The sequence below is a fragment of the Pelophylax lessonae genome (assembly GCF_965119305.1).
Source record: "Pelophylax lessonae genome assembly, chromosome: 1".
NCBI classification, from domain to species: Eukaryota; Metazoa; Chordata; class Amphibia; order Anura; family Ranidae; genus Pelophylax; species Pelophylax lessonae.
Genome location: NC_138768.1, coordinates 661,062,184 through 661,086,758, shown reverse-complemented (window position 1 = coordinate 661,086,758; position 24,575 = coordinate 661,062,184). Strand labels below are relative to the sequence as shown.

Genomic DNA, 24,575 nt, shown 5'->3' with positions numbered 1-24,575 from the left:
CACCACTGTTCGGATGGACTCCATCTCTCCCAAGACCAGAATTGGACGCACCTAGCCCTTTTTCCTGGGCATTGTGAACAGGTTCGACTAGAACCCCTGAAACTGTCCAAGGAATGGGAACTACCACTCCCTGTTGCATCAAGGTGTCCCCCGCAAAGCTTTTTAAGCGACCCGGGGATGTCGAATATTGGAAGGGAAGAATCGCACCGGTGGAAGTGATCGAAACTCGATCTTGTATCCCGACCGTATGACCTCGCGAACCCCTTTATCCGGGATTCTGGAAAGCCATGGATCCGGAAACCGGTGAAGACGTCCCCCCACCCTAGAGATGGGTGGGGGCCCATTCTGTCGAAGTTTGTGAGACTAAACCAATGGCAACCACTGGCCTGAAGGTTGACCCCATCAGGGAAAAAATGGAGCGGGATTCCGCTTCCACTTTTCGATCCACCGGATCCCTAAAGGACGGAGCGTCCTCCAACGGGATAACAGTGGCTTTATTTAGTCTGGAAATCTGTGAGTCCACTATTGGTGGTACCGTCCATCTTATAATGAGGGATACCTCAAACTGATAGTGCCTAGCAATGCGTTTGGAAATAGCAGGGGTTTGTTTTCGGACGACCCCATTTGGGCAAGGGAAACCCTTCGCCATTTTGGTAGGCTTGCTAGTACCAAAAAAAGGAATGTCAGTCTCAGCTACCTCTGCCGGTGTAACCTCAGATTTAAGGTTTCCCGGACAGACAACTAGTGCTTCCACCAACGCTTCTTGTGCTATGGCGGAGGCAGAAGCGTCCTCCTCACTGTCTGAGGAGACCGTACCTGAGACAACAACCCCAGAAAGGGGGCTGCAATCACCAGCTCAGAATCCCTATCTGAAGTATCAGATGAAATTAGGGGTAGGCGGGGGGGTCGCTTTTCTTGACCCCCGTCCCTGACAGGCTACCTCCACCCGGGATACCAAAGACTCCAAAAACTGCTGATAATGCATCAGCACAAGTGGGGTACTGGAGGGTCCTGCGGCCACCTCGAGGGAGAGAGAGAGAGAGAGAGAGAGAGACCCCAAGGCTCACCTGATGCACAGAAGTTTCTTATCAACCTGCTTCTAGCACTGTCTGTTACAGACAGGAAGTCTTTGGCTTGCTTTCCCGGGCCCAGGAGGCGGCTCCGCCCCTTTACACGCCTTCCGGCGCCTCCCAATTACTCCTCGAGGTGTTTGTTCACCTCAAACATGGCCGCCCCCATGCTGGAGACACGAGGCAATATGGCGGCCTCGTGCGATCTGCAGGAAAATGGCGGCGGCCTGTGGAGGATAGCGGCGGCTTGAGCAAAGTAGCAGCGGCCTGCGGGAGGTGCGCGCTCCGCCTGTGCGGCCTGCGGGAGGTGCGCGCTCCGCCTGTGCGGCCTGCGGGAGTGCCCGCTCGGCCTGTGCGGCCTGCGGGAGTGCCCGCTCGGCCTGTGCGGCCTGCGGGAGGTGCCCGCTCGGCCTGTGTGGCCTGCGGGAGCGTGCGCCCGGCCTGTGCGGCCTGCGGGAGGCCGTGCGCCCGGCCTGTGCGGCCTGCGGGAGGCCGTGCGCCCGGCCTGTGCGGCCTGCGGGAGGCTGTGCGGCCTGTGGAAGTGACCGGCTTTCTGGAGGGATGGCAACCTGCGGATGCAGTAACTCGGGCATAGGCATCGGCCTGTATACACACTATGACAGGTAGGATACCTCTATACCTCAATAGTAATGCCTTTTAGTAGTCTGCCACTGACTTCAGTCACCCTTACAGTCATATAGTGACTTTAGATAGTCAGCTCCCAAAACAAGCCTCCTGGTTTCTTATTCACAAAATCACACTCAAATTGGGGGATCTGTGACCTGTTATAGGATAGAGGGGGGACCCAGAAACTGAGTGTCCGACCCTCCCAGAGAGGGGCTCGCGTCCACCAACAAACCCGACAGGGGGAGAGGGGGAACATTCTACTCACCATACCGGAACCAGGCGGGCGCCAACTCCTGACAGAACCCCTCTCCACCGGGGTGGGGGGGCTGTCGACCAATACGGATGCCGTGACTCAGTTTGCAACTGGTCATTGGCGTCCAGGCGAGACGTTTAACTCGCAGGGTCAGTCCCCGTCCAGTGGGACTATGTCGCGGCCGACCCAGCGTGGAGCTATGGCCTGCACGCGCTCGTAGGCTGAACTGGGGTGACCACTGGATCTCAACATCCAGCCCGTCGTCCAGTTTCAGCGTACTTGCTTGAAGATCTCACAGGAACACTGGAGAAGAAAACCTGCCTAAAAAAGTATTTCTAAAAAAATCTTGCCAGGACCAAAGATCCCAGCAAGGAACTTAGGTCCTTACTCCTAACTAGACAGAAAAAAACTGATATCCTGTAGCAGGAAGTGAGAGGATATACCCTCTGGGACTGCCCCTTAAGGTTTGGCCAGAACGTTTTCTTTCCTGTCTAGTCCTACTCCTGTAGAGGGCAGTATAACCCGAGTTGATATTAATCAAGGAGGACTACGTCTGTCAATGAGCGACAGAGAAAATATATATACCCCATGTCGCTTTAGTGGTGCTCCAAAGCCTCCATAGAAGTCTATGACAAAGCTCGCTTGCAGCACCTGCAGCTTTTGAGGGGTTTTTATTCAGCTTGGGCTATCAACTTGAGATTTCAACACACACATCATTGGAGCATCAAAAACACATCAAAAAAGAATGTTAAAGCAGTAGGCTTGTTAATGTGTGTTGAAGTGGCAGTGTAAATGAGCTCTTGGTTATGATTCAATTGAGCAACTCTGTGTATAATACTGACAGCTTTCTACAATTAAAGTACCCAAGCACATGACCTGTCATGCAATGCTGGGTGTTGATCAGTGAATTGAAGAAAGGGAAGTAGGAACAAATTTCGGGCCAAGAGAAAACGGTTCCCACGGGAACTATACAACATGTTCCTAAAACAGAAAATGAAAACAGACAACTCTAAATGTGCAAACGCTAAAATAAAGATAGCAGGTGTCAAAGCCATCTATTAAACAGTTTCACTTTAAGCAAAGGTAGGGCAAAGGCTGTCTGTCCCATGACAACAATGCTTGCATTCATGCAGCAAGTATGTCAATATGACAGTAGTGTTTTATTGCCCTTTTTTCATATTTTAAAAAAGGATGCAAAGTTCTTATGTCAGCAGAAAACTCAGAATGACAAAACTTCACATGAAAAATGTGAGACATTTCCTCTAGTTATTTAAGGCAAGTGGATACATTTCAGAAATTCTTCTGTTTAGATGTCGGGGAAGGGTGGCTGTACAGTCCAAAATACGCAGCTTATTACCTGACTTTTTAACAGTAAGCTTAAGGGTCTGTCAGAGCCTGGATTAACAGCATACTTAACCCCTTTCAGAATTAAAAAGAGCCAACTTTCTTCCCAGCTTTCTACTTTTAAGGGATCAGGCAAGTTTTGCATTGAAAAACGTCTCCATAAAAACTTGGTACAAAGTTTAACAAACCCTATATAATAAAACTGCACCCTGCCAGATAGAAAAAAAATATTATGGACCAGTCTAGGTGCTCAAACTGAGAAAAAGTACCTGATCGATTTATTTCTTGAGGGATGGGAGGCACCATCATGTTGGTATCCATTGGTTGAGAGTTGTCCTGGGTCATCTGATCTTCAGGAGGCATATAAGCTGGAGGAGGGGTGTCCGCTGAAAGACATTTTAACAAGGTAACTACTAAATTAATGCTGCAGATACACTTATCAAAGTTCAACCCATGTTTGAAGAATGGCAATTGTAGCTAGGCGTAGCAAATAGGCAGGTAAAAAACAGACTACATCAGCCTAATACAGACACAGAATCTGACCCCAACAGTGTTCCTGTTTAATCCTCTAGACATTTACTTTACAGGACACAGTTTTTTTTTTTTTTTTTTTTTTTTTTTTTAATAAGCTACAGCCCCCCCCACTTGTGGATTTCTACTTCAGTAGCCAGCAGTTTAGACACCCGTGCAAGCAAGCTCCTGGGCGATGCAGTGTATGCACATAGACAGCACCTGGAAAGCCATTACTCCTCTCAGCAATTTGACTGATAGCGGGATCCATATGTGCCACTACCCCCTGTATCTGCCTCTAGAACCCAGAAGGTTGGGGAAAGAGCGGATCAAAAAAGAGTTGGCGGAAGTGAACATGCACCACAGTATTTGGGAGATTGGGAAAGGAAGGAACTGAAGGTCTGTCTCGAGGATCCCCGTGTCCTTGAGACAGACCTTTTGGGGGGTGATGTGGGTTCACTCCTGGGGATAACAGGGCTGCGTTGTCTCTGAAAGATCCCCCCTGGCCTATCAGGATAGGTCTTGCCCTCCCCGCTCGCGCTGGGGGCGCTATAGCGGTGCCTGGGGGGGGGGGGGGGTATTGAGGACGTTACCCGTTTCTGGGGGGTCCTTTTAGGGGGATTCCCGTGGTGGGCCTCATTCCTGGGTTTTCTGAGCACTGGGCATCGTTTTATGCCGCTCTGTGTAAGGGCAGCAGCCACCATACCATGGACCGGGGGGGGGGGGGCTCTACTCCGAAATAGCTCACCTCCCACCCTGAGTGGGGGTGCTGCCAGCCAAAAAGGGGTACGCTGCGACTCAGAACGTTCCAGGTTGATGCGTCCTGGCGAAGCATCAGCTCGCAGGCTTGTCCCCATCCATTGGGGCTCTGTCGTGGCAAGGCCTGGGTGGACCACCACCTGCTCACGCTCGTTGGTCAGGCTGGGAGACCATAAGGATCTAGATCAGGGGAAATTAATTAAAATTCAAGGAGGTCCGGTCACTAAAATTTTCTTTGGGCCAAGGTCTGAATCTCAAGTCTGTGCCTATCACAGTACTCTACATCAGGTGTCCCCCATGACAGTGCCCCCTTACATCAGGTCTCCCCATGACCGTACTCCTTTACATCAGATGACCGTACTCCTTTACATCAGATGACCGTACTCCTTTACATCAGATGACCGTACTCCTTTACATCAGGTGTCCCCATGACAGTGCCACCTTACATCAGATGTCCCCATCACAGTGCTCCTTTACATCAGTTGTCCTCATCAAAGTGACACCTTACGTCAGGCATTCCTGTGCCTGACGTAAGGTGCCCATCAGTGTGCCCGTTAACAAAATATGCCCAACAGTGTGCACTTTAACAATTCTCATCAGCAATCTTTTTTAAAATGTGCCCCACATACCTTCGGGGCAGGAGTCAAGAGATAAATACCAGCTATACCGAGTAAGGAGCCACGAGCAGCAGGGGGGGGGTGGGGCGCACGTGATGTCACGCCCCAATTTGCGACCCAGCTGGGAGAGCCAGGAGCCGCAGTGAGGAGCAGGGGGATGGGGCGTACACATGACGTCACGCCCCAGCTCGGCTCGGAGTGAGAGACGTACATCGGGAGCTGCAGTAAGAAGCAGAGGGGCACACACACAGGAAAATTACTGGTTGCTGGGACACCCACGGTTCCAGCAAACCAATGACTGAGTATGTGGCGGCCTGACGGTCCGGGCGGAAGCATCATGCGGTCCGTTCTCGGGCCGCCATTTAATGATGGCTGATCTAGATTATCCAGTGCAAAAACGCCAGAACGGTTGTCGCTTGTAGTTCACCAGGAGGATCCCCCTGACACTAGCTAGCGATAGTGAGTAAAGAGAAAAACATTTCTCAAAAGAAAATAAAAACTGAGACCGAAGTCCCAGCAGGGAACCTAGGTCCTACTCCTTAACTAGGCAGCAAGAAACTGATTTGAGAGCATAGTGTGTCTGGGGTTATTTTGTAAGGGAAAGCCCCTATAGGCATATCGGGTGAAAACTTTTCACTGCCTAGTCTACTTCTGTAGATGGCACATAACCCATTAGTGAAGAAGCATTGAGAGCTGCGTCGGTCAGAGGACGCAAGATAAATAATGGTGGCCACACAATATTGACACTTTGGGCCCAATTTTCTCATTCATTTAGGGGTGCACTCACTTTTGTTGCCAGCGGTTTAGACATTAATGGCTGTGTGTTATTTTTAGGGGACAGCAAATTTACACTGTTCTACAAGCTGTACACACTACTTTACATTGTAGCAAAGTGTAATTTCTTCAGTGTTGCCACATGAAAAGACAAAATATTTACAAAAATGTGAGGGTGTACTCACTTTTGTGAGATTCTATCTATAAATAAAAAAACAAAGCCAGAAAGAGTCCAGAATCAGGCGGATGTAAATTCCTGCAGAGTGCAAGCTGAAATCACCAAATTGTTCATCAGGGTGAAGTAGGATGAAAGGTTGTCCAGATATTACACCATGGCAAGCTCCCACTGTGTCATTACGCCAGCAATGGAACTAGCACCTTGGTGAAAACCTGCAGGGCAGAGGCTAAACTAAACGGGAGCAACAAATTGTTAGTGCTCGTCCCCTATAGCAAAGCACGGAAAAGGAACCACTTATCGCACATAGGGAGGGAGGGGCGTTTGGCCACCAATTAGGGCTTCTAATGGGCAGTGCGATGTTCTTTTCTGCCTCGTTTCCTACTCCTGAAGGTTGTGTTCCAACTCTACAGTCAAGATTAATATTGGGTAGTGTCCTTCAATGAACCTAAGAGAAACATACAGAAACTGGTAACAGCCTCGGGTACTAGCAAAAAAAAAAAAAAAAAAAAAAAAAAAAAAAAAGTTTTGTAAGAACTTACTGTAAAATTATTTTAGTCCTCTTACACATGCAGCCTCTTCCACGTTTCCTCACTATTGGGTAATGGTGCCCTCTGCAGGAGTAGGCTAGGTAGTGAAACGTTATTAAAAAGCTTCAACTAGACACACCTTAGGGGCTGTCCCTCTCGATTACCCTCAGACACTTAGAGCTTACTAATCAGTTTCGCAGCAAGCAGTACAGGAAGACAAAACCCCAAAATAGATTGGCGGGGGCTGCGTCTGTTAGAGGACTCTGAGAAAAGAATTTTACATTAAGTTCTTACAAAAATTCTAATTTTCACTTACGTCCTGACAGACACAGCCTCTTCCAAGTTTCATCACTATTGGGATGTCCCAAAGCAGTGCAGGTGTGAGGGGTGGGAAAAGATGCAACAGAACGGTAACGTGCCAACAAGGCCAGAACAAAACGTGGCCAACAGGGCAACAAAAGCTCAACCAACAGGAGCTTACCCCAGAACAACAAAATTCACCTCAAGAAGAGAAAACATGCCTCAACAAACCACAGTGCTCAAAATATTGCGGCCAAAGGAAGCATCCGAGGATGCCATCACATCAATCTTGTAGAATTTGGTAAAAGTGTGCACGACCAGGTCGCTGCTTTACACAAGGCCACAAAAACCTGATGGCGAAAAGCACAAGAGGCACTCACGGCTCTAGTAGAATGTGCCCTCATAGGGAAAGGAGGCACCTGACCCTTGAATGAATAGGCCTGAACAATAGTCTGTCTGATCCATTTCGAAACGGTTGCAGCGGCGGCAGCCAAACCCTTCCGAGGTCCCTCAGGAAGGACAAACAGGGAATGAGACTTCTGAAAGGACTCCGTGGTCGACAGGTGAACCCTGATCGCCCGAACCACATCCAATGAATGCAAGGCAAATTCCTTGGGATGCTTAGGCTTCGCATCAAAGCAAAGTCAAAACAATATCTTCATTGAGGTGGAAGGCAGACACCACCTTAGGAAGAAAAGATCGGTTGGGTCGCAGAACAACCTTATCCCTAGGAATGACCAGGAAAGGCAAACGACAGGACAGAGCAGCCAATTCAGACACTCTGCGAGCAGAAGTGATAGCCATCAGGAAAGCAACTTTCTGGGACAACACAGGCAGAGGTATTTCGCTGATGTTTTCAAAGGGAGGTCATTGCAAAAACGGACATAACCATATTCAAATCCCACAGAGGCAAGGGAGTCCTCCGTGGAGGAGCCAGATGACGCACCCCTTGAATAAAGGTGCGAATCAGGGAATTCGTTGCCAAGGGACGCTGGAAGAAAATGGCCAAGGCCGACACCTGACCTTAAATCGTGCCCAACACCAAAGGCTGTTCCACACCTGTCTGCAGGAAAGCTAGGAACCTAGCCACCGAAAAGGAGCGAGGATGCAACCCTTGTGATTCACACCAGGCAATGTACGCCTTCCAGGTACTATGATAAATCTTGCTGGAGGTAGCCTTCTGAGCTCTCAGCAAGGTAGGAATAACAGCATCAGAGAGACCAGTCTCTCAACATCTGGCCTTCAACCGCCATGCCGTTAAAGCCAGAGACTGTAAAGCAGGATTGAAGATGGGCGTTTGAGAGAGCAGATCTTCCCTCAGGGGTAGCCGCCAGGGAGGCTCGACGACCATCTTGACAAGGTGTGCGTACCAAGACCGACAAGGCAAGTCTGGGGCCACCAGAATCACTTGCACCTGTTGCAATGCCAACCTGCGGAGGAACCTCGACAACAGTTAAATCGAGGGAAAGGCATAAATGAGCTGATACTTGTGCCAAGGCACCACCAACGCGTCCGTGGCGTCTGCCAGAGGATCTCAAGCTCCTGCCACGAACCGATCCAAGTCCAGAGTCCCCCCACCAGGCACACAGGAGCCGCAACAATCCTGGATGCAGGGACCATTCCCCCTGATCCAAGGGCTGACGACTCCGATAGTCCGCCTGCCAGTTCTCCACTCCAGGAATGTGAACAGCAGAGATAGCTGGAACGTGCGCCTCGGCCCAACACAGAATCTCGGCCACTTCCTTGGCTTCCCGGGCACTCCTGGTGCCCCCTTGGTTATTGTCGTAAGCCACAGCCGTGGCATTGTAGGTTTGAACCCGAACCGGGGACCACGCAACCGAGTCACCCAATGGAGCAGGCAAAGATTTAATCGCCCTGAGCGCCAGAACATTTATCGGCAAGGAGGATTCCTCTAACGACCACATCCCCTGGGCACTAAGTGTCCATTACTCCACCCCAGCCTATCAGGCTGCCATCCGTGGTGATCACCTTCCACAACAGGGGCAGAAAGGACTTGCCCTGGTTCAGAGTGGGTGAAAGAAGCCACTACGAAAGCTCCGTCCTTGTGAGACTGCTCAAACAAACCATTCTGTCCAAGGACAGGGGATTCCTGTTCCATTTGGCAAGAATCTCTGCTTGCAGAGTCCTTGTGTGAAACTGGGCAAATGGGATTGCCTCGAAGGCTGAAACCATCAGCCCCAGGGACCTCATGCAGGTCCGCAGGGAGGAGAAATCATTGTCCCTGAGGGACCTGATCTCGCCCTGCAGTATCTGGAGTTTTTCCTCCGGGGGAAAAACCTTTCGCCTGAGCGGAGTCCAGGACCATTCCCAGATACTGCAAACGTACTGACAGTCAGTGCCAACTTCTGGAAGTTGATGGTCCACGCGAACTCCTTGAGCGTCTGAACTGACCGTCAGATCACCCGACAGAGTGGCACACAAGCTCGTCCTCAACAAGAGATCGTACAGATAACCGAGGACCGCAATCCCCTTCTTGTGCAGCAGAGCCAGCATCGGGGCCAAAACCTTGGTGAAGACCCTGGGAGCCGAAGCTAGACGAAAGGGTAATGCCACAAATGGAAAGTGCTCCTCTGCCTCAGTTATGTGGAGATACCGCTGAGGACCTTCGTAGATAGGGATGTGCAGATACGCATCCTTTAAAATCGATGGTGGCATCTTTAAGTCAAGGGGATTTTCTGGCCTCCATCGACCGGATGGATTCCATCCGGGACTTCTGCACCCTCACAAAGCGGTTCAGTGACTTGAGGTCCAGAATCGGACAAACCTTGCCCTCCTTCCTGGGCACTGTGAACCAGCCTTGGGCTTCCCAAACCAGTGCTTCTTGTTACCGCTGGAGGCCTTGAAGGATTTTTCCTTTTCCTGTGCCCGAGGCATAAAAGGGCCCCCGATGAGCCTTGAAGGAAGGACCCCGCATACCATGCGGCAGAGTGCAATCCCCACTGCAGACGGACAATCTTGCAACCAGAGGAGCCTCGTCCAGGGCCGCGTCACACAGATACACCATGGCCTGGGCCATTTGGTCAGTGAGCTCAATGAGATTCCGTAACCATCTGAGAGACCAGCACGGAAGCCAACAACGGCTTGGAGGAGTGAGCCCGTCACCAAGTACATGTGGTGGGAAAGTGACCCCATGCGCCTATCCGTTGGGTCTTTAAACACCGGGGAGTCCTCCACGGGAACCACTGTGGATTTATTCAACCTGGAAACAGTGTGGTCCACCTTAGGTGACACTGTCCAGTGATTGGAAACAGGGTCCGCAAAGGGGTAACGGCGTTAAACGCTTAGGCACCGCCAGAACGTGCTTAACACGACACCACTGCTTGTTCACGATATCGTGAAACTCGAGTCCTCGGGACAGGGAAAAACCTGACCCAACGTCTGGGCTTTGCGGGACCCGAAGGAAACCCACTTACCTGACAAGGTGGGCTTATTATCAAAGTTCAAAGTCTCCCTAACAGAGCGAACAAGTGCTTCAACCAAAACGCATTCCCGCACTGCAGCGGAGGACGACTCTTCCTCCTCCCCATCCAAGTGTGCGGACAGGGTTCCCTCAGGGAGGGCAATGTCCGTGGCAACCAAGTCAAGCTCTGAATCAGAAGACAGAGGGCATTGGCTGTTTTGGAACATTACTTTGTGACAGCATAAGATCAACTTTGGATGCCAAAGTTTCAATTGCTGCAGATAAAGAAGCTAGGGAATGTGATCCGTAAGTCCCGGATGCACGCGCAAGCGCTGGGGTTAATCTGTCACCCTGGGAGTCCATATTCGCAGAATATAAAAAATGGAACACTGGCCCTTTAAAATCGACGATTGCGGTCCGCACCACGATCACGCGCTGCTGCTGGAGTCCCCCTTTAATGCTTAATAACTGAGCAAGCAATGTGTCTAAGGAACAATGCCCAAAAGCAGTAAAAAAAAAAAAAAAAAAAAAAAAAAAAAAACCTTATAGTGTCAGAGATATAGAAAACAAACCGCTTTCCACGCTTCTCTGCAGCAAGTGAAAAGATGGCAGGAGGAAGTGACCTAAATCACTAGAGGCCCAACAGTGCCCTGAGCAACACAAACATGGATGCCAATAGAAGTATATGGAGAAAACAATGGGAAAATGGCTGCTGCCCTTACAAAGCAGCTGCCCACATCCAAGATGGCGCCGAAAACGGCTCCAAAAGCATGTTATGAAAAAATAGCTGCTGCCCTTACACTCATGCAGCCATGCCCTTACCCAAAATGGCGGCCAAAAATAGCGCCGACAGTCAGAAGCCCAGGAACCCTGGCCACCATGGGAATCCACTATAGGAAGCTCCCCAGGACAAGGTAAGAGCCTTACATTTCCCCTCCCCCATGCAGTGGGCACCACTAGAGCGCCCCCATAAGGAGCAGGGAGGCAGGATCCATCCACACTGGCCAGGGGGGACACCACAGAGATCGCATCTCTGACATCCCCAGGAGTGGGCCCACGTCACCACCCCCCCAGAGGACTGTCCCAGGGACACGGGGGGTAGTATCACTCCCCATACCATGGACCACAGGCTCCGTTCCGATACAGCTCACCTCCCAACGGGAGTGTCAGTGCTGTCAGCCAAGAGGGGATGCTGCAACACAGGGCTTTCCAGGGTGGATGCATCCCAGCAAAGAAATTCCTCCGCAGGCTCATCCCCATCCGTCGGGGCAATGACGTGGCGAGACCTAGGCGGACCGCAACCTGCGAACACTCGTAGGCCAGGCTGGGGTACCATAAGGATCTAGATTATCCAGTGCGAAGCCCAGCCCGGCTGTCGCTTGCAGTTCTCCAGGAGGATCCCCCTGACTAGCTAGCGTTAGTGAGAAAATTAAAACATTTTTCAAAGAAAAAAATAAAACAGACTGGAGTCCCAGCAGGGTATCCTAGGTCCTACTCCTGAGCTAGGCAGCAAGAAACTGATTAGTAAGCTCTAAGTGTCTGAGGGTAATGTCGAGAGGGACAGTCCCTAAGGTGTGTCTAGTTAAAGCTTTTTAATGAAGTTTCCCTACCTAGCCTGCTCCTGCAGAGGGCGCTATTACCCAATAGTGATGAAACTTGGAAGAGGCTGCGTCTGTCAGAGGACGTAAGAGAAAATTGATTTTTTTTTTTTGAGTGGGTGGGGTTATATGAGAGTGCACAGTTGTAGAAGTAGCCCTAGCTAATTGTTTTTTCCAGTGTTCAATCACCTGACGGTAGCCTGAAAAAGTCTATGAATACAAGTTCTGTGTACTGTGTGATTAATATTTTTTTTCTAGTTAAAAATACTAAGTAAGCGCACACCAAGATAAAGCAAACGTAAAAAAACAGCCCATACATTATAAAACATTTTTTGCTCAACCAGTGGGTTGAAAAGAAAAAGAAAACTCCTCGATTTCCCGTTCCACACATACTGGATGAATACGGCAATCCCAATGCTTTATTGTATCCTGACAGTGGGGATCCTTCCCGACCATCAGAATACAATCATCAGTATTGCTGGCTATAGCCATGTGCACTGATCATTTGGGGAAAAACCAATAAGCTAGTTGTACACAAGTCGATTGATAGATTGACTTGAGTACAGCCAGTCTTGCCCATAACATGGATGGAAATTTAAATCCATGTACGGCCAGCTTTAGTAATGCTTCTTTGGTAGTACAGCAAGCCTGTCCAGTCTTTCATGAACAATCAGTGCCGTCAGCTATAACAGATCATTTTACTCTAAAAGTGGGGAAGGCTCCCCACTGTCAGAATACAGTACCATTGGAAAGTGCGTGGATAGGGGAATCCGATCATTTAGTTAAACAAGATAATAAAAAAAAAAAAAAAAAAAAAAGGGGGGGGGGAGAAATCAATGTAAGAGCTGCCTAAGCAACTACACAAATGAAAGAAAAGCCAGTTGGCATTCTGGACACCTTCCAGTTTGGCAATCTTGCACTATAGATCTTGAGCAGTGGGTTCTATTTATAGCTAAAAGGCTTTTCATTCATTGTTTTAGTGGCCATTCCATGAGCACCATTTTACAGAAATGGGTAGACTAGGTTCTAAAGCAGAGAGACTATATGTGAGTTTTATCAAACACTTTCAACAAGAGCGATATAAAAAAAAATAAACCCAAGTCTTTCATGAGCATTCTACATTGTTTTTCTAAGGGCCCATTTATTTTATGTGCACTGGTTCGCACTAGTCAGCATAGGTCCAATGCAACAACAAGCCAAAATTAAATGTTTTCAATATGTTCACTTTACACCAATGTGTTGCGCTGGTGTGTGCTGGGTGAAAACATAACACGAGACATTTAAATGCAGTGCAATGCGTGCTGTAATGATGCAACATATTTTAAAATTATGCATTTTGGCTTCGGTTGTTAAAAGAAAAAAAAAAAAACCAATGCAGTGTTACAAACCAAAAAACAAAAACAAAAAACGCACACTCCTGTTTAATTCAGGAACATTTAGCATGCTGGAAGTAGTGCGAATACAGCCTTAGGACTGCTATTGCATATAGGTTAGTCACATTTATCGTATACCCATTCATATTACTTGTACCCACTATGGCAGCAGAAAAGCTGGCAGCAACCAGTTATAGCTAGCATTTTCTAAAAAAAAAGCAAAAAAACATACCTGGGATCTGGAAGGGACTTCCTGGATCTGAACTTGCTGGAGAGTGGGGATAGGTACTGCTACTTCCAGGAGAATTTGGGTAACTGCTGTTGGGCGAGTGTGGAAAAGGGTGGCTGTTTGGCTGCTGGAAAGAATCTGGAAAAGTGGCATTGTGTGGCATGTGGGGCTCACTGGGCTCCATGGTACGGAATTGTGCCAAAAGACTATGCTGCGGGTTGTACTCACTGTGCCTCGGAACAAGGACTGGAGGGAGGACTACAAGAGAGGAAGAAAAAAAAAAAAAAAATAAAACGCTTTTTTATGTGCAGTTAAATTCTCGGCACACAATTCACAGATGAAATACATATATGGAAGCAGTTTTTCTTGTTAAACACTTGTATTTCTGTACATCCAGTTTTGGGATTTACACAACACAGCAACTTTGGCAGGGCAGATGACCCGATTTTTTTTCCCTGCTGTAGTTAACACAGGTCACCACGTTTTCTGTAGGTTTCTAAACATTTTTAAACTGAAGCCAAGTAAAAAAGGATAGCGCCACGCAAATCCTCATTGCTAACTGAATATCCAGCCTTCTGTATTCTCACAGGTACAGCAACTTCATGCAAGTATTACATTTATATTCCCAGTGTAGCAAACCTTTCTATTCCCAGTGTAGCAAACCTTTCTAACAGCTTTGGTTCATTAAAAAAATAACTGCATTGGGGCAATGAAATCAAAGCAGATACTGGGGGTGCCATGTTTTATATAACGGTGTGTGTGTATATTAGATCTATCTATCTATCTATCTATCTATCTATCTATCTATCTATCTATCTATCTACATACACACATACATACACACACACACACACACACACACACACACACACTAAAAAGAAAAATTAAAAAATCCATGATTTTATCCAATAGTTTGTAGACAAGAACGTTTGCATAAACCAATCAATATACGCTTATTGGGTTATCCCTTAACGAAAAACATGTAGCAGACTACATATTGGCGCCTAAACTATTTAAAAAATTATTTTTTTAATTGGATGCGTTTGACAAAAAAAAAAAAAAAACACCTTTTTTGCTTTCTGCTAGAAGTCTGGTTTATAGTGCAAAAAAAAAAAAAAAAAAACACCTCGTGATTACATACCAAAAGCTCTATTTGTAGGAAAAAAACCGGTTGGGTACCTGGTAAACTCTAAGAAGTCTTCTAAGGCAGCATCTGAAAGATGGGCCCGGCCCACCTGAAACACTATAAAAAAAAAGCAAAAAAAAAAAAGCCAGTCACACCTGTGTGCCTCAGTAATAGTAAAGCACCGAAGGAACCCTCAGTAAGCTTATGAATCCGCAAACGTCTTTTGTATGGATTAGGGTGGGAACGAGTGCTGCCCTGGAAGACTTTAGAAAAATTGTTACTAGGTACCCGTTTTCTCCAATCGTCTTCCAGGGCAGCATCTGAGAGGATGTATCAAGCAATACTTACTAGGGAAGGGATAAAGTCTGGAGCACCTTGCGACTAAATGTCAGGTCCTGACTGGACAGATGGTCGATGCGGTAATGCCTTGCGAAAGTATTAAAGCTCGACCATGTCGCTGTCATGGCTCTTTCTGCGATTGAGGATGCCCAAGCCCTTGTCGAGTGGGCTTCGACTCCGCTCAGTGGGGCAAGGTTTTGTGCTTGGTAGGCAGCCTGAATAGCAAGCTTTATCCATCTGGCCGTCATTCTTTGAGACCCGTTTCCCTTTGTTGACTCCTGCGAGGAGAACGAATAGTGTGGTTTTTTTTCTTGCCAATCCTTAGTCCTCTCAAGGCAAGCTATTTTCCTTACATCTACCTTGTTGTACGCATCGCTTTTCTTGCTATCCATCCAACCTGGAAGGGAGGGGATAACCACATCATGTGTTCTGTGGAATGTTGAAGACTAGAGAGAAAAGCTGGGTCTGGGGGTGAGGATTATTTTATCCATCCGAATCAGACAATAAGAGCCTGCATTTCGCTGACTCTCCTCGCTGACAAGCGCCACTAGGAGTACTGTTTTTAGTGTAAGGTATTTATCTGAGAATTCTTCCCATAGTTCAAAAGGGTGTAGAGAGGAATCCTTTAAGTACTGTGGAGAGGTCACATGTCTGGGTTCTGGTGAACTTCGTGGGTCTGGCTCTTTAATGAGAGAAGTCGTCTTGTTATGAGGGGGGGTCTTCTGCCAGCCTGATATCTAGGCAGAAAGACTGAGTCGCCGCTTGGACCTTCAAATTGTTATAGGAAAGGCTGGTCTGCTCCTACCTATAAGAAATCTAGGCTTGCTGGAATAGTCCCCTTGTCAGGGTCTCCTTTGCTCCCGTACAAGACAAACTCTCTCACTTTCTCATAGATGGCTCTGGTTACAGGTTTTCTGCCGACTAAAATGGTGTCCATCACCTTGTTCTTCAGACCCTTCCTCTGTAGCCTCACCCTTTCAGGAACCAGGTCGAGGGCTTCATAACCTTGTGGTTCAGGTGGTTGACTGGCCCCTGTGTTTGGAGGTCCGCCATGTCTGGAAGCATTCGATATGGTCAAACATTGAGATTCTTCAAGTAACTGAACCATGGTCTCTGCGGCCAATGAGGTGCAATAAGCATCACTCTTGTCCTTTCTTCCCCGATCTTATGTACTACCCTTTTGTATTAGGGCAGTTCGAGGGAATGCATAACACCGCTGGTACACCCAATTTTGGTTAATGTGTCTACACCTATCTGTGGGGTTCGGGGAGAAGAATTTTGGGAGTCGTATTTGTCTCAAACAGTTCCACCGCGGGTACCCTCCAGGTTGAGTGATCCACGAGAAGGTTGTTTGAAATAAGGGCCATTCTGTCTGTTTAATGGCTTTTCGACTTAAGTCTGCCAGCGTGCTGACGGATCCTTTCAGATAAATGGCAGAGATGGATCTGAGGTTTCTCTCGGACTAAGACAGTGTCCTTTCTGTCAGACTATTAGACGAGTGGATTTTGTTCCCCCTTGTCTGTTTAGGTATGCCACTGTTGTGGTGTTGTCTGACTGAATCCGGACATCTTTGTTCTGAATGGCAGGTTGGAATGTTCTTAGCGCCTCCTCTACGGCTTTTAACATCCTCATGTTTAAGGGGGCTTGGGACCAAATCGGGGTTCCATTTTCCTTTGTACACAACGATCCGCCATACGTGCTCACCATCCCAGAGTGCTGGCGTCCGTACTGAGCTGCACAGGATCGGACTGCGTCCATCTGCATCCCTTGAGGTAAATCAGTGCGTTGAGCCACCATTGGAGCGCTCTTGATTGAACGAGGAACCAAAATATTGGTCTCTAGGGATGATAGGTTGGCATCCCATCAGACCAGGATGTGATTTTGTAGAGGCCTCATATGAAGCTGTGTCTAGGTGATGCCCGGAATTGAGGACGTTGTCATTAGTCCCGACTCCCAACATTGCCATGCCCCACCTGATGGTCATGAATTTTGTCTCCCAACAGACATACCATTGTCTCCAATTTTCTTGACCTTTACCTCAGTTAGGAGAATCTTTGTTATTTTGGCACCCAGTATGTAGCCCAAGTATATGACTCTTTGGCTTGGAGTTATGTAATTTTTCTTTCACAATCCATCCAAGGCTTTGTAGGAAAGATGCTTTTGTGCAGATTAGCTTCCAGGCTGTCTGCTGATTCGACAACCAACAGTAGATCGTCTAGGTATGGCACCACATCTATGCCTTCTGTTTTTCATTGCTTCTGCGAATTAGAGAAAATCCTGGGTGCCGAAGAGATGCCGAAAGGTAAACCGGTGTACCGCATATGAAGAGTGGTAGCCGGGCCTTAAACCGCAAATCTTGTATTTTTGATTTTTTTTTTTTTTAATCAGCACCTGTAAGTATGCTGAAAGGTAGAGCTGTGCAATTCAACTCCTGTTTTTCTCCTGGAGGTATGTGACAAATCACTTTGTTTTAGTAGGTTCTCTAGTGCTGATAAAAAAAAAAAAAAGCCACTGCGTGGTCTGTGCTTTTTTGTAGTGTCGTCACCAGGTACTTGTTTGGGGGACGAGTAGAAAACTATAGAGTAACCTTATCTGCTATCATGCGAAGGACAAATCATTTCTTGTGATCTTCCTCCACTAATGAGCAAAGGTAGCCAATCTGCCCCCCACCTGGAGACCATCATTGCTTTTTGATTCTTGGAATGAAAGGCTTGAGGATAAAGTCTCCTTTGCCTCTTGTCTTGTTGTGTCCAGCACTTTCATGGTCCCATTTCTTTATTAAATCTCTTGGACTGATGAAAGGGCGCTTTCCCCTGCTTTTTTGGAGGAAACCCTTTATTTTTGGCCTCTGTGCTTTCTAGAACTGTTTCCAAGTCCGGTCCGAACAGTAAATTGCCTGTGAAGGGGATTCCACACAATTTTTGGAAAAGATGCCTCCTCCCCACGACTTCAGCCACAAGCTCTCCTGGCCGAAAAAAATAGGCCAGTGATCCTGGCCGATACCCTCACAGCCTCAGCATCTGTGAGGAATGCTGATGCTCTGGTTAGTGTGGGTATGATCCTTACCAACTCTTTTGGGGTTTCTCCTAGCTGCACTTGCAGCTGAGTCAGACTAGCAAGGTCCTAGCCATGCAAGTGGAGGCTATATCCAGATTTAGATTCGCTGCCTCAGCTTCCCAAGCTCTCTTTAGCAGTGCCTCCCATCTTCTTATCCATGGGCTCACCAAGGGTCCCGGAGTCAATAGGCCAAGTCTGACTTGTTTGCGACTCTGGCGAGGGAGGCATCTACTTTAGGATATTTTGCCCAGGATTCTGTATCCTCCTCTGCGAAAAGATACCTGCGCTTAATTGCAGCTAGTGTGAAGAGCTGCTTTTCTGGCACTTCTCATCCTCTCTTGACCAAGTTTTCAAAATCTCATGTACCAGGAATGTTCTTGTTTTTTTGGTTGTAAGCCTTTGTACATCCTATTGTGTAAGGAAAGCTCTGCGACTTTTTGCTCGTTGATGCCCAGTGTATCTGCTACAGTCAAAGGGTGGCTTCTGATGCTGGGTCTTCATCCTCTGAGTCCGAGCATATGCCTTCTTCGGATTCTGTGCTATCTGAATCTATTTCCTGCTCGGCTAGGTCCACCTGTCCCCGCTGCACACGGGGATGGATGGCTTACTGGAAGACGGGGTATTGGTGTGGCTGTAACCTCCAGCTTTTCTATAGCCGAACTTAGTGGCTCAATCGTGCCTTAAAATTTTTTTTTTTTTTTTTTTAAGTTGAGCATGCCTTTAAAAAAGGAATCCCTGTGATTCCTTGGCCACAATAGCGTTGATGCATTTTTGGCATAATGTTTTTTTCCCCCATTCTGGAGGAAATCTGTGACTGCAAGAGGTAAATGCTTTGCTACTGGTCTTTGTCTGTAAAGAAGCACAAAGGACCAACTGAGACAGGTGGTTGCAATACATAAAACATAAGTAACAGTTTGTAGTGAGGTAAAGACCGAGGGAAACTCCAGAGTGCTCTAGCTTACCTTGGAGCTGTGCTGACAAGCAGGATCTGCAGGGCAGGGTGGAGAAGCATCAGACATTGTCAGCCTCAGAAAAAAAACCCTGCATAGGGGCTATTTAACTGCTTACTGCTGCAGCTAGAGCCCCACCCCCCGCAGGTTGGTGGACATACCTGCACTGCCATCTGCTTTCTTAGTGTGTTGCTTGAGGGAAGAGTCCACCTGCCCTTTCCCCCATTTTTCCTTTTTCTTTCTTATTTTAAAGATCGTGCCACCACCCAGAAATGACGAAAGCGATTGTGCCCTGCTCTGTCATTCAGCTCCGGGGGGCTTCCGCCTTCAACAAGATGGCTGCAGACTGGCGGTGTGTCAGCCTAAGTGCCGCGTGGCCATGGAAATGATGCCGCCATTTTGCTCCTCCAGCAGCATGGATTGGCTGTTGTGATGAGGCTGTCAGCCAGAGGGACAGCTCATGTCAGCTGGAGCCCTTAAGATGCCGGTGATTGAACAGCTGGCTTGACTCCAGGTGCAGTGGTCTTTTGGGGGAATGCCAGCGGCATTTAGTGCAGCCGGGGGGGGGGGGTGGTTATATACCCCTCAGTAGGGGTAAAACCTCAGGCGGGGGCCAGCTTGCCCTGAGTTGCTGCCCCTGACCTGCACAACCCAAAGCCAGCTGAGCTGGATGGGAGGCTGGCCAGGGAGACCCCTGCAATTATCACAGAGACTGGAGGAAAAAAAAAAAAAAAAAAACGTCCGCAACTCCTGTGGATCCGGAGGAAACAAACTGAGCCACACAGATGTGACTGACAGGTTTATAATGGTGGACTATTGGGTTTCCTGTTTTAAGTGGGAGGAGCCTATCTCTCAGATGCTACCCTGGAAGACTATGAGAATATTACATAAAAACTTTATTTGGGTACAGTGTCACACCATTGGGCAATTGTTGGTTCAAGTAACGCAGTGCAGTTTTGCAAAAAAAAAAAAAAAAAAAAAGGCCTGGTCCTGAAGGGGGCTAAATCTTTTGGAGGTCAAGAGGTTAACTTATAGCTCTGCACACGTTATGGAAAAGGTAGTAGGGGGATTTTGAGAAACTGAAAACAGTCTGCCACAGAAATTTGACTTTTTACCAAGTTTAGAGCAACATGGTGAGGTGCCCACAAGTATTCTCTATACCTCAGAGTACCCTGTAATGCAAACAAGACTCCCTCATAGGCCTCACTACTAGTGCATAAACATGTAAACTTAAGCCAGCCATAGATTGTGTGTGATTGCAGGAAAGAAAATTGTTCAAATCCTTCCCGTAGAGCTATTGTGTACGACTGGCAGGAGGTACAGTCCCCGCAGAGAAAATGCACAGCGATTACTCCAAGTGGCTTTAGCCACTGACATCAAATCGCATGGAAAATCAAAAAGGCTGCTTACATGGTTCGTATCTCAGCTGGTCCCTGCTGAACCAGCTGAGTTTCAAACGGTCTATGGCCAGATTTAGAAACCACACTGATAAACAGGGCTGCTCTGTGCAAAACCCCTGCAAAGAGGAAATCTATACACACTACAAGACTTTACAATCACTTTAACCGCTTGCTGACCGCCGCAAGTACATAAACTGCGGCGGTCAGCGCCGTGCAGGCAAAGTGACGTATGGGTACGTCACTCGCCTGCGAGCCAATAGGGGGGCGAGTGTGCGCCGCCGGAGGCGCGCTCCAGCCCCCACTCGCTCACTGTGATCCCTGCGCGTGTGACCGGCAGACCCGATGTCCGCCGGTCACTCACAATCGTCCGTTACAGAGGGAGAAAGGCAGGCGGCTAATGTAAACAAAGCAGCCTGTCATTCTCCCTTGTGTAAGTGCAGAGATCATACGGTCCTGCTATGCAGGATCGTATCTCTCTGTAGTTACACAAACAGCCACATCCCATAACAGTTAGAAGCACGCCCCTAGGGACACACTTAACCCCTGCATCACCAATAAAGTTAACCCCTTCCCTGCCAGTGTAATTTTTACATTAACAGTGCATACGTATAGCACTGATTACTGTAGTAATGTCACTGGTACCCCCAAAAGTGTCAAAAAGGTCAGTCAAGGGTCCGATCTGTCCGCCACAATGTCGCAGTCCCACAAAAAAAAAAAAAAAAAAAAAAAAAAACGCAGATCGCTGCCATTACTCGTAAAAAAACAAACAAAAATAACAACAATCTTTCCCTACGTTAGTAAACGCAATAACTTTTGCGCAAACCAATCAAAATACGCTTATTGCGATTTTTTTTACCAGACATATGTAGCAGAAAACAAATTAGCCTAAAATGTTAAAAAAAAATTGGATTTTTACTTTTTTTGGGGAATTTCATATAAAAAATGTGAAAAATATTGTTATTTTTGCAAAATTGTCGCTTTGTTTATAGCGCATGATAAAAAAAAAAAAAAAAAAACACGCACAGGTGATCAAATACCACCAAAAGAAAGCTCTGTTTGTGGGAAAAAAAAAAAAAAAAAGGACGTCAATTTAATTTGGGTACAGCGTCGCACGATTGCGCAATTGTCCGTTAAAGTCACGCAGTGCCGAATCACAAAATACCCCCTGGTCAGGAAGGGGGTAAAATCTTCCGGTGCTTAAGTGGTTAAAGCCCAACTAAAGCCAAAGCAACAGATAATCACTAGATGTTACACTATAGTGTGAATGGGGGCTTAGACCCTGTAGTCTCAATACTCATTAAGTGAATAAGCTGCCCTATGCAGTCACACCAAAAAGACATGCAGGTGTGAATGAGGACTAAGAATCGAACTGGCGCACCCCCAACCTTCCTCTCGAATGTAAGTGTGTTAGGAAAGCTTTTGCCAAAGCGTGCGAGTCTGACCATTACTCACTATGCCAGAATAGAGAACTGAAGTGAGAAACCCGAAATTTGTATTTTCTGTCTTTTTAGGTTTTTAAACGTTGCCCTAAAATTTGACTTTGCATAATTTTTTTTTTAACAATATTAAATACCTGTGCAGTACATTTTATACTGGCACTCATCTGTTAAAAAAGTGATGTATATACTCTGCCTGGAGCTTCAAGCTGTATAACATTATTAAGCATTTTCTTAATTTGATAATTAGTTGAAGCTGAAATCCAAACAAATTTAAAAAAACTATTTTGCTGTGTATATTTCCAAACTCAATATTAAAGTGGAGTTCAAGGCACCACCTACCTAATCTTAAAAAATGTCTCCTCCCTCCTCCTAACTAAACTGTGTAAAGTCGATCACAGACTGCTTAAATTCCTGCTGAACCTGTCGCGATTCGAACCATTTATGGATAGGCTGAATGTACCCAAGTTGATTAACTTGGGTACAGCTAGCCTGCCAGAATGTACATATGATTATTGCTAGCAGCTGGTATAGCCGCCAGCAATACTACCAGTCTCCCAGGGAAGACCGCTTCGCCCGCTGGGAGAACACAATGGCTCTGTGTTGATGGGGCAATCTAGCTATTTTCTGTCCTGCAAACCGTGTTTGCAGGAAAGAAAAAAATCGCTCAGTATATGGCCTGCCTTAGAAAGATCTGTATACTTGGCTATTTTGCAGGCTGCATTGGTTCAGTCATGTGACTTGGACCCCCCTGCGTAAATAAGCATTAGGAGCGAGGGTAGGGTGCTGACAATATATGGGCCATAGTAAGCCTCAGTTTTTATTGCTGTATTCCCCAATAGGGAGAGACCCCCTCTCCATTTATCCAGTTTACCTTTTTCAACAAAAATGAAAGTCCCAAACTGAGTGGTCAGTGGAACAGGGATCAAGGAAACAAACTAGTTCTTGTGATCCCAGTGACAACTAGGAGTTCTCGCACTTTGGGGGGATTCCTCTCACCTCCTGTTTTGGCTATGGGACAAAGTGCAGTGAAATCCCCCCATCGGGATGACACAGATGGCAAAAATAAAGCTGACAAGAGGTTTTAATCTCTTCTTACTCTATCTGAAATGAAAAACAATTTGCGTTTAGTTCTACTTTAAATGCAGCTAGCATAAGAACCAAGTTTTCTTCATATTAGCATATTAAAAAGACTTGTACATTGCTGATAAGAGAGCAAAGTGATCACATTAGTGTGGCAATGCTTCACATCCCAATAAAGCAGTCTGGGTTTATGACCAAGCTGTTTTCCATGCCTGTGCTGGAGAAAAACCAGGTCACTGATCTGGCAGGAGTGCCTGAATTACAAGCTTTGCTGAAGAAAATTTAGATCTTCTAGACAGTTCATTTGTGTGTATTTCAGCATTTGTTCAGCTGGATTGGAATTTATGCTTAAAACATATGTTTAACTTGATTTTTACATTTCTCATCTAAGGAAAAGCACCTCACATAAGCAAATACAACTCAAGTAAAAGTCCTCAGTACCAAGTTAGAAATCAACCAGTGACACCACACCCAGTCAAATGACAGTGTGCCACAAAATTGCTTTGAGTGGTACTGAGGGTCATTTTTAGCTGCAGTTATTCCTATATTTAGGTTCTATACACACTTGCTTTCTTTTCATGCTTGCTTGTTTATACTGGCATAAATAAATCCCGTCTGGACAGTACGCAGATACCAAACACATACGATTTGTAGTAGTGGAGTTACCAGCAAGATCAAGAAGGTAGTAAAACTTCAGGGCAAAAATAAAACATGAATGCATTAAATATTATTAATACACAATTGGCTACAAAAACGTTCTCAGCTTACGGGCCGAGAGCACAAAAGAGAACAGCATAGAAATATTACATTGCATCTAAAGAGCTACTGTATTTTCTCTATCCTAGTTCATGTGTATTAGCGCTCTGTCCCACGTATATGAAGTTTTCTGTGCTATATTAATGCGGTAGTATCCCGCTTATTGAAACTTTTACCTACAGGTAAGCCTATAATAAGGCTTACCTGTAGGTACAAATAATATCTCCTAAACCGGCATGGTTTAGGAGATATTTACAGTGCATGCAGAGCGGCGCATGCGCTCTGAAGGTCCGGGGGGACCTTCAATTAACTTGCCGGGAGCTTGCCGGAAAATCACTCCAGTTGATCTCTGTTCTTACACCTCAAGCCACATCCAATCACAGTTAGAAGCACGCCCCTAGGGACACACTTAACCCCTCCTTCTCAAAAAAAAAAAAAAAAAGTTAACCCCTTCACTGCCAGTGTCATTTTTACAGTAACAGTGCATATGTATAGCACTGATTACTGTAATGTAAAAAAATTGCAGATCGCCGCCATTACTCGTTTAAAAAAAAAAAAAAAAAAAACACAACAAAAATAGTTGTTTAGTATATAACTAACTTTTGCGCAAACCAATCAAAATACGCTTTTTGCGATTTTTTTTTACCAAACATATGTAGCATAAAACAAATTGGCCTAAAAATGTTAAAAAGTTTTGATTTTTACATTTTTTTGGGGAATTTCATATAAAAAATGTGAAAAATAGTTTTTGCAAAATTGACGCTCTTTTTGTTTATAGCGCATGATCAAAAAAAAAAAAAAATTGCACAGGTGATCAAATACCACCAAAAGAAAGCTCTGTTGGAAAA

At 46.6% G+C, this 24,575-nt stretch overlaps 1 protein-coding gene across 1 annotated transcript in view; it reads right to left on the bottom strand.

The window, feature by feature from the left end:
* The window catches only part of SMAD1 (SMAD family member 1), a 197,490-nt gene that overhangs the window by 81,776 nt on the left and 91,139 nt on the right, over nt 1–24,575 (bottom strand). The window contains exons 3-4 of the mRNA XM_082265707.1: nt 13,584–13,838; nt 3,564–3,680 (exon numbers count right to left, since the gene is read on the bottom strand). Of these exons, the coding sequence (XP_082121833.1) occupies nt 3,564–3,680; nt 13,584–13,838 (372 nt within the window). The remainder of the gene's footprint in view (nt 1–3,563; nt 3,681–13,583; nt 13,839–24,575) is intronic.